An 11,241-nucleotide genomic window follows, 5' to 3' on the forward strand; every position below is an offset into this window, starting at 1 on the left:
ATCTGAACTTCGAAACCAAGCATCCAATACTGTTACATTGGAAGCACCATGTAGTTGAATTATTCTTGCAAAATGAACATAAGAATAATCACCACGAAGGTACTGAACATGTCAGAAACATAGTCCAGCAAAAACTCTGGATCCTAGGCATACGAAATGTTTTGAGATCGATCAAAAACAAATGCGTTAGATGTCGGAAGGGAAAAGCCCAAACAAAGGCACCAGTAATGGCAAATCTACCTGAAGAACGATTAGTGGCATCGACAGTGTTCTCGAATGTGGGCGTAGATTATTTCGGACCATCCACAGTAAAGATTGGTCGAAGAAACGAAAAGCGTTGGTGCTGTCTATTCCTTACTGTACGAGCGGTACACATAGAGATTGCACCAAAACTAGACACTGATTGTTGTCTGAACGCAATTATGCGATTCATTGCACGAAGAGGCAAACCGGTCAAAATGAGTAGCGATAACGGGACAAACTTCGTTGTAGCTGAAAAGGAACTGGCAGAATATATAGCAGCATGGAACAAGGTGCGAATTGAAGAACATCTGATTCAACAAGGTATCAGATGGAAGTTCAACCCACCTGCATCACCACACTTTGGAGGAGTGTGGGAAAGACTGGTTAGGAGTTGCAAGAAGGCAATGTACGCAGTGCTGGGCAATCGATCAGTCACGGAGGACGTTCTGTCAACCACGATGTGTCTTGTTGAACAGACGCTGAATGCTAGACCGCTGACACAAGTCAGTTCTGATGCTACCGATTTAGAAGCTATTACTCCAAACCATTTCCTTATTGGCAACAAGAACCTTTTTTTATCGTATCTATCAGGTGCAGAGCAATTTGTTGATCATAGAAAGCTCTTCCGACAAACACAAGCTTACGCAGACCTCATCTGGGACAGATTCCGTAAAGAGTACTTGCCAACGTTGAACAGTCGTAAAAAATGGCAGACCACAACGGACAGAAGTCTTCAGCAGGGTGATCTCGTGTGGTTAGTGGAAGACAGTGACAAACATGGATACTACAACAGGCCCGTAGTGAAGCTCGCTCCAGTACTACCAACTGAAGGTGATGTTTTCACGAAGGAAAACAGGGCCGGCGATGTTGGAGCTGAGCTTAAGGAATAACAAGCTTGCATAGGCGGGGAAAATTGAAACAAAACACTTTCTGTTGTCTTAGTCATTTAATAGTTATAGTTATAGTTCTAGTTCTAGTTACAGTTTGTCACGTGAGAAAAAAAAGAAAATTGGGGAAATAACAAAAAGCAACACACAGAACGCAACGTAGCAGCCGCAGAAAACGGCTTAAAGTATAACTCAGCAAAATATTGCAAAAACAAATTGTCTTGAGCAGTAAATAACGTGTTACTGTGTCTTGAACTAGAAATATTCCTGAGCAGTAAATTGTTACTGTGTCTTGTATTCAAAATAATATTCTTGAGCAGTAAATTCTGTTACTGTGTCTTGTATCTACGAATTATTGGAGCTGAAATTCAACTGTTACAACCCCAACTTCTGGCGTCCTCAACTTGTGAGTACAAAAAGCAAAAGCCAACTTAAGTTTAAATTTAAAAATTTTTGCACAAACAGATCTTAGACATATATCTTTGTCTTCGATTTGTTTTTCTATTGGATTGAACTGGTATACATAAAGAGATCCCGTATTGTGTGATCTGTAGCAATCCAGTTCAAATTGATAGTTGAAAAAACTAAGATTAGCCAATAGTTACGAACTGAATTTGTAATGCAACGGTAAGTACAGCAGAACGGATATACAGTTACAAAAGCGAACTGCATAAACGAAGTATCTGGACAGATTTTGTAACCACTCAGAACGAACTGGGCTGTGTAAAACTTTCTTTGTGAAACACAAGGAGAGCAGCCGTTACACGTAGCGATAATCTAGCATTTTGTACTGATTAAATGTGAACATGGCGAAAATCGTAAACGAACAATTTGATAGCTTTCCAAATTTGAATGTTAATTTTCGTTTTATTCTGTATAATAACGAATTGTCAAGTTGTGATAATCCTCAGTAGTGAACTGGTGATATAATGAAGAATATTGGTAACAAGTTAGACAAACAAACAAAATCTTCAGTTTCATCAATATTTTCTATGATATTACGTTTAACAAACAGACAAAAATGAACAAAAAATTAAGTCAAACCAAAGTTTGGATTTTTATTTCAAGGTATATTTTCAGTTGATTAAGTTAAGTTTTGCATAACATTTTGATTCTGACGCCGTGAGTTGACAAAGCGAGTAATTTTCTGCTGCAGTTTTGTCTTGTTGAAAAAAGCATGAACTGAGGACAACAGTACAGCTTTTGTTCAACACCTTTTTTTTATCTTATCAAAAAAGCAAAGGCTTTTCAATTAATTTGTCCGATTACTTAAATTGAGGGATGTAAAAATCATCAAAGAGTTGACAGTGTTGATATCTTATTACCAGATTATACAAAAACATCGAAGTTCCAAAAAAATCAATTTTGTTCCTTCTAGCAGTGGAGTCACTTGAAAACGGCTATATGTAACATAAATATAGAGTTCAAATGATTAATAAAACCATTTTGTTTTCTACAACTAAAGCCCAAGCATAATGCAGAACAATAAAACCCCACAGACACCACTTACATCGCATATCATGCTTACTGCACACGCACAAACGCACACAGACGCACATACAAACACATACACACACAACACTCACACACAACACACGCATAACACACACACAACACACGCACACACACTCAAACACACACATACAGTAAGAGAGAGGGGGGCAGAGGAGAGGGAGGGAGCGAGGGAGAGAAATATGATAGATTTATAATTTCGTGACAACGTTCTTTTTTTCATTTATTGTGGATGAAGTTCGACAATTTGGCATTGGACTCTGGTGCCATTCAATAACGTGCAGGTAAAACTATCTAAAATTTTAGTTAAATTTACCTGATCTATGCACCTGTTTTGGTGTTCCTGCAAGCTACCTTCATGGCACCTGAAAGTACCTGCAAGTTCCCTGGATTCCAATTTTCGGCGCAAAACGTTTCTAGCTTATATTTTTTTGAAGACAATTTCCACACCATTCATTCTCTAAGCTAGCTGTCTTGGCTATTTATGAAGGTCGGAAAGTTTAACGCGTAAACCCAGTTATCAAAATTGATGATATCTATCAAAGTTTCGCTTTTAAAAGCATGTTGTCTCAAACTATGACAAAATTTTACGTTTGTTCAACTAAGCTTGAGTTTGCAACACGCAAGTTAGACATTCAAAAACACACACACAGTCTCTCTCACACACACACACACAAACAGACACACACCACACACACACAAACAGACACACACCACACACACACACACATACACCACAGACACAGAGAGAGAGAGAGAGAGAAAAAAAACAGAAAGAGACAAAGAACAAGAAGAGAGAAAGAAAGCGGGCGAGGGAGGAGGTAAGCGAGGGAGGGAAGGAGGGAGAGAAATATGAATGATTTGCAATTTCGTGACAACTTCGTTTTTCTGTTAATTTTGGATAAAGTTCGACCACTTTTCTTTGGGCTCTCTGGTTAGATATTGTAACGTTAAATCTGAATGTCATAGGTAGGAAAGACAATTAGTTTTAGGCATCAAAGGTTTAACCTTTGTTTTCAGTTTGATTACAAGTTGGAGTAATACTTTGCCAAAAACTTAATTTTATTTTAAAACTAGGGGGTGCTAACTTACCTTTTTGTTCAATAGCAATTACAACTGTTTCTTTTCATGCCTTATTATATTTGTGCAACGGAAAAAAACTGTTATATGATATTGAAAAAAGACGCTAACATTACATCATACATCAATCAACAGTCCAATGATTCACCCGGGCCGAGGAATTTTGCCAAAATTATGTAGGATTAGTGGTAACTAGCGTTGAGAAGTAAAAAATTTAAACGCATTTTTTGCGTTGAATGCGTTGAATTATTTACGTCTTTCAAAGCATTCAACGCAAAATTATGTAACAAAGTTGCCGTGAATTTCCTGACTTCTCAACTCCAGCTACCGCTGATCTTACATATTTTGCGTTGAATTCAGCGTAGATATTACATGTTTTGCGTTTAATTTAGTGTAGATCTTACATATTTTGCGTTGAATTTAGCGTTTATCTTACATAATTTCGAGTTGATTTCAGCGTAGATGTTTTGCAATTTTGATTCAAAATGTTTGCTTTACCTTTCTCTCCTTTCAACTCTTTCCAGTTTCTTTTGCACGCAACCACCAGTTTTTGATTTTTTTTTTGAAAAAATTGCATAAAAATTGCGCTTGCATACCTCACTCCATCATCCAACTACCCCTCCCACGAACCCCCCCCCCCCCACGTAACCCCCTCCCCAATGTACCCCACCCAGCGTACCCCCCCCCCCCCTGTTCCCCAATAGATAAAATTTTTCAACGCTTTTCAGTTTCTCTTGCACGCAAGCGAGTTTTTTGAGAGCCCCCACCCCACCCACACACACACACTCACACTCACACACACACACACACACACACACACGCGCGCGCATCCCCACAGACGCCCCCCCCCCCCCCAAAAAAAAAATCAAAAGGCAATATTTATTAAGATCAACGCTAAATTCAACGCTAAATTATGTAAGATTGGCGTTGAACCCGTTGAATTTATGTTAGATCTACGCTCAAGTGCTGGACTTAAATAAATTTAACGCACTCAACGCCAATCTTACATAATTTTGCGTTTTCAGCGTTGGCACCTCGGCCCGGATAGCTATTAGGAATGCTGTCCAATTATAGGTATTATTAGAACACTCGGCGTAGTCTCAAATCCTGCCTCGTTTTAATCCATCGAATTCTATACGTCGAACAGCAGTAGTCCAATATACACAATTAGTAGTATATATGTATCCACATACCGTGAGATTGGCTCCATCTACTCCTCGCTTGGCTAGTTTGTCAAGTAGGAGCATGAGTCCTTGTTTGAAGTCCTGTTCTATGCAGATGAGGGGCTCGTCTGTTATCGGACTTCCACTTCTCAACAGAGTCTCCATCATCTCCAGAGATCCAGAGACAGCTGCAATTCCCAGAGCAGAGAACCCGTCCCCATCTCGACCACCCACTTGCACCTCATGTCTAAAAAATTGATACGCAATCAAATCAACTTATTCGCAAAAAACAAACATTAACCGACAAATGTTGGAAGAATTGCTCTCGAACGACAGGCGGGTGGGCGAATCATTTGACCACCGGGATTCGAAGCACTGACCTCCCGATCCACAACCAGATACACTGCCCATCTGCCCATTCGGCTATCAGGCCCAAATTTAAAGGTTGCTGGAATTGTTCTTATTTTAGCAACAAGCTTTACTTCGGAGTGAGAGCAATAGAGATCACTCAAAAATGAAGAGCGAAAGCGTTAAAAAGTCACTTGAGAAGTGAAAGAATGTTCTAGAAGAAAAGCGCAAAATGGTCAAGCGAAAAATTCGCATCAATAAGACCAACACGTTTACAATAATTGCTATGAACTTTGCTCAAGAGCAATTAAAAAGGTCAAAAAATTCTTCTCGAGGGACCAAGTTAGGCTCCAAAAATAATTGGAACGCGCAATTTGACTCATTTTTATAAAACCCGATCCCTCAAATCTAGAATATTGAATGCATATTTTCCTATTTACACCGCGAGATTCCAGCAAGTTCTTGTCTCAAGCAATGTTAATTGACTCCTGCTTAATTCACCAAGAATTGTTGGCTCTCAAACCGCTATGAGGTCCTTAATTACTGCGAAATTTTCTTACTAACCTTCATCAAGACGGTACCAGCGCATGAACCCAAAAATGCTTTTTGATAAAGATATGCTGCTTTAAAGAACAGAAAGCTAACAAAATACTGTCACGTCTTTTCTCGTGGTGTCCCATTTTTTCACCTCTTCATTTCACATCCCGCCTTTTTAATCCTATATCTTTTTACCCCAATTTTTGTTCCTTATATAAACTCTACAATAAAGATTCAAAACAAGAGATGTAGGGCTTGGATGAAGAGTTTAGGGATTATTAATAATTAATGTTAATATTAATAATAATTAGATGTTCGGAGGGTGAGAAAGCTCGATTTTGGCATAAAAATTTTGAAAATATCTTTTTTATATGGGGGGGTTAAATGAATTGGGCCGAAAAGAAAAAGAAATTTTTCCCTCACTTTAAAGTAGCAGGAAGTAACGAAAAGCACCATGGCGTTGATTAGTATGGGGTGACTTTTGGGTTGGAGTGAGATTTTGTTTCAACACAAACCCAATTAATTAAAACAATCATTTTTTTGGTGAGACGCCACACTGGAAAGGAAGTAGACGTATACAGTGCTCCCAGTGGACTGAATTCCTGGACTGAACTGCAAGTCAAGATCAGTACTGCGCCAGTCTAAATGTAAGTCTACATGCATATATCTGTACTGTGCACGTCTAAAAACAAGTCTGTAAGACTGCCAAGACCTGGATTACACCACACTTGCAAGTTGATTCCCAAGTCAAAACCAACTTTTCAAAAAAATCGTTTTTTTCAGCTTTTTTAACGTTTTTTTAGACGTGCAAAGTCTTGGCCAAGACTTGCATTTATACTGGCAAGTGTAAAAGTGACATGATCATAGCTCTGAATCAGTACTGATATAAGACTTGCATTTATACTGACAAGTGTAAAAGTGACATGATCATAGCTCTGAATCAGTACTGATATAAGACTTGCATTCATACTGACAAGTGTAAAAGTGACATGATCATAGCTCTGAATCAGTACTGATATAAGACTTGCATTCATACTGACAAGTGTAAAAGTGACATGATCATAGCTCTGAATCAGTACTGATATAAGACTTGCATTTATACTGACAAGTGTAAAAGTGACATGATCATAGCTCTGAATCAGTACTGATATAAGACCTGCATTTATACTGACAAGTGTAAAAGTGACATGATCATAGCTCTGAATCAGTACTGATATAAGACTTGCATTCATACTGACAAGTGTAAAAGTGACATGATCATAGCTCTGAATCAGTACTGATATAAGACTTGCATTTATACTGACAAGTGTAAAAGTGACATGATCATAGCTCTGAATCAGTACTGATATAAGACCTGCATTTATACTGACAAGTGTAAAAGTGACATGATCATAGCTCTGAATCAGTACTGATATAAGACTTGCATTCATACTGACAAGTGTAAAAGTGACATGATCATAGCTCTGAATCAGTACTGATATAAGACTTGCATTTATACTGACAAGTGTAAAAGTGACATGATCATAGCTCTGAATCAGTACTGATATAAGACCTGCATTTATACTGACAAGTGTAAAAGTGACATGATCATAGCTCTGAATCAGTACTGATATAAGACTTGCATTCATACTGACAAGTGTAAAAGTGACATGATCATAGCTCTGAATCAGTACTGATATAAGACCTGCATTTATACTGACAAGTGTAAAAGTGACATGATCATAGCTCTGAATCAGTACTGATATAAGACCTGCATTTATACTGACAAGTGTAAAAGTGACATGATCATAGCTCTGAATCAGTACTGATATAAGACTTGCATTCATACTGACAAGTGTAAAAGTGACATGATCATAGCTCTGAATCAGTACTGATATAAGACTTGCATTCATACTGACAAGTGTAAAAGTGACATGATCATAGCTCTGAATCAGTACTGATATTAGACTTGTTCAGTCCGGGTTTCCTTCTTTTTGTCCGCTGAGAGTAAACTGGCTAGTTATTTGTACTAACTTGTACTTCCACAGCATTTCTTCCACTTGTCGACTCTCGTTCTCATTGACCAGCTCGAAGAACTTCTGCTCCAGTAAATGGGAGAAGCCTGCCCCTCCCCCTCCGGATGAAATGTCATTCAGGGAAATGGAGGATGTCGCAGACAGTCTAAACATTATTCCAATAAATCATCAATCAATGTGAAAATCATGGATGGTTGCTTTTGGCGAAGAATAACACTTGTACAACAAAATAGCTTCAAAATTAGCCCCAACAGCAGACTAAAATTAATTAATGAATTCATACCAAAGGAAGAAGAATTCAAAAACATTGAGGAACTATTTTTTTTGTATTCATTAACTTTTTCAGTTTTTTTTCAAGGAATTTTATCTTTAAATTCCATTTTTGGCTGCAGATATTTTTGATTAGAAGAATATGGCATACTTAAAAAATACATTGTAGTTCCACAAAAGGGTATCTTACATCGTCTGTTTTACTGAGAAACAATTTTTTGAGGAAAGATTTTTTCCAGAACCCGGGTCGAGGTTTTGTCAAAAAATAATGTAAGATTAGCGGTGAATAGCGGTGAAAAAAAAACTTTTTTCACCGCAAAGCGCCCGCATCTTTTAGCATTGAATGCGCTGAAAGCGGCGAATTTTTGTAAGACTTGCGTTGAATTTTGCGGTGAAAAAATTTTTTTCACCGCATTCACCGGAATTCTTACAAAAAAGACACTGTCGTAGAAGGGTTCGAACCTCTACCTCATGCGTGTCACCAACTTCGTAATCCACTGCGCCATCTGTCACTCACTGCAATAATATTTCCTGTGAATATAAGATAAGCGTTGAAATTAGCGCGGTGAATATTTGTAAGATTTGCAATTTCAGCGGTGAAAAATTTTTTTTCACCGCATTCTGCTGGTAGCGGTGAAAAAATTTTTTTCACCGCATTCTGTTGGTAGCGGTGAAAAGTTTTTTTTCACCGGATCCTGCTTGTAGCGGTGAAAAATTTTCTTTCACCGCTTAAGCGCTGAAAAAAAATTTTTCACCGCTTAAAAGTTTTTTTTCACCGCATTCATCGCATTGAACGCAAATCTTACACTTTTATTCAAATTCACAGCAAATCTTACATCTTTTAGCGATTTTTAGCGGTGACACCTCGACCCGGTAAGCCTATTACTCCACAGAACCGTTACTTAGTCGCATAGGGTGAAAATGCCGTCGCTTGTAAGCAACATCCGGGCCCTATTTTGACATACGGAAAAATCAGGTTATGCTAATTTTACATTCGTAAACTTTCTGTCATTGCGTAAGCGAGAATTTGAGGAGGATAATTCCGAGTAATATTCGCAGCCGTTGAAATTAGATTGCAAAAAATACTGATAAAATTTTGAAAATTTTATACGCAACTTTGATCAAATTTGATCAAAGGTAAACCGAATCACTTAGAAACTTATGTACTTAAAACATCCACAATACATTTGTTTTTTTATTGGCAATTTGGCACAAAATATGAAAAGTGAAAACTGCGCAAAATAGTTTTGACGGAAGCGGATTCTGCCAATAATTGTGCCGCAGTTTAGATCTTAACATTAAGTCGTCAAATTGAGCGGCAAAAAGATTAAAAGTTTAAAGTTTTGTGAAATTCCCTTACAGCCGAACGTAAGTAGTTTTCACAATTATTTGATCCTAATTTTCATTTTAAGGCTCTTAACTGCTTTGTGGAAACCACTTTACCAAAATTTAAGCGCTTTCAGTATATAACGGGAGTCAGCGCCCGAAAGCGCCAGCCACATTCTATGGAAGTAGTTTTAGTACGGTACCGGTTGATGCTCGTAATGGCATTCTCAATGTTTTAAAGGAAGCCTTAAGCCTTAAGGGAGCTAGCTTAAAACGACACCAATTTGTGACATATTTATAGAACAGTGTCAATTACATACGCAGCTGATCTGTGTGACACATTGGACGTGCGTGACCTGTTGCTCTTTCTGCTTCCACTCAGTTTAGACACAATGTCCTCTGCACTGAAAAATCCCCCCTCACCCTTTTCTCCCCCATCCAGACTCAACTCCTCCTTCTTGTCTTCATCTCCATCTATGTTGGATTGGGTTCTCTTTTCCTCACCTTCCATTGTAACCACTGCAATGATCACCAGCTGGATCTCAGGGTTGAAGCGGTGTTGCAGATCGATTCGTTCAAATTATAATTCCCGGGTCGAGGTTTGGCGGTGAATTTTTGACAGAAATGCGGCGAAATATACTCTAATTGATTCGATTGTACCGCACTGATCGCCTGTATCGTCAGTCCCGTAAATGTACGACCCAAATCAACCCGGGTCGAGGAATTTACCCAAAAATAACGGGGAAAAGAGTGAAAGTAAACATTTATCGGAGACCGCTAGTCATGCAATTGAGCATCAACATTTATATTCTGTCCGATAAAGTTGAAATAAGCGAACGTTCGAAAAACGCCAAAAACGTGCAATTGAGCATCAATGTTCTCATTTGAATGCCAAAGTTTTTTTCTCGCCATTAACCTTATATTCATCGATTTTTCTACTATTTTTTGAATTTGATCTCTGGCCTTTTGAAATCAGTACAATTTCGAAATGTTCAATTATTTCAACTTTATGGGACACGCATTTTTTTTCCATTCACTTTTCATTCTTCAATTTTTTCCAGATGTTTTAGAATTGAACTTTGAACTTTCAACTCTAACCTGAGGCTTTTGGAATTTCGCTAGTTTCAACTTTTTGGCACACTCCTTATATTAATTCCCATAAAGTTGCAACGTTATCGCGAACGTTTCCAAAGTCAAAGTTCAAATTTGAAACTTCTTAAGATCTGAACGTTCTTGTTCATTTGCAAGTGGACAGTTTTTCCAACGTTCACTTGCGTTGCAAATTTATGGGACTGACTATATGGAGTTTGACAAAAAAGTTGAAACTAGCAGAGTCTCAAAAACCACTAAACAGAGTGCAAAGGTCAAAGTTCTATTTTAAAAAAAACGTAGGTATAAGAACGAATGAATTGGTTATACAGGGAATAACTTATAAGCATTGTCCATCATAATATAGTCTGTCCCAAAACGTTGAAATAATAGGACGTTCAAAAACATCAAAACATCCAATTGGGCATCAATGCGTGGTCATTTCAATGTCAACGTTTTTTCCATTAACTTTCTATTCATCGCTTTCTCTACATTTTTAAATTTGAACTCTGGCCTTTGAAATCAGCACAATTTTGGAATTTTCAATTATTACAACTTTATGCGACACGCTATAATATAGTCTGTCCCGTAAAGTTGAAATAAGCAAACTTTCATAGAAGGCCCAAACATTGAATTGAGAATGGTAAGTGTATCATGAGTAAAGTGTATATGTATGATGCAGCGGTAAGAGAGGAGAGGATAGAATTATGTAACACACTTAAAATTTTCGTTAAATCATTACAAACACCGTTTACAAATATTTTTGTTTTT

General features: G+C 37.8%; 1 protein-coding gene across 1 annotated transcript; it reads right to left on the bottom strand.

Annotated features, from left to right (window-relative positions):
* Positions 1-4,915: 4,915 nt before the first annotated feature.
* On the bottom strand, positions 4,916-10,252 carry LOC142356503 (uncharacterized; the record flags this gene model as incomplete). The annotated part of the gene is made up of 3 exons (XM_075408398.1): positions 9,702-10,252; positions 7,784-7,930; positions 4,916-5,132 (listed from the first exon to the last, which is right to left on the bottom strand). Coding segments are annotated over exons 1-3 (555 nt in total), but the record flags the coding sequence as incomplete, so codon positions are not given.
* Positions 10,253-11,241: the final 989 nt, after the last annotated feature.

Source organism: Convolutriloba macropyga, unplaced genomic scaffold (genome assembly GCF_964194025.1).
Source record: "Convolutriloba macropyga unplaced genomic scaffold, txConMacr16.3 SCAFFOLD_5179, whole genome shotgun sequence".
NCBI classification, from domain to species: Eukaryota; Metazoa; Xenacoelomorpha; order Acoela; family Convolutidae; genus Convolutriloba; species Convolutriloba macropyga.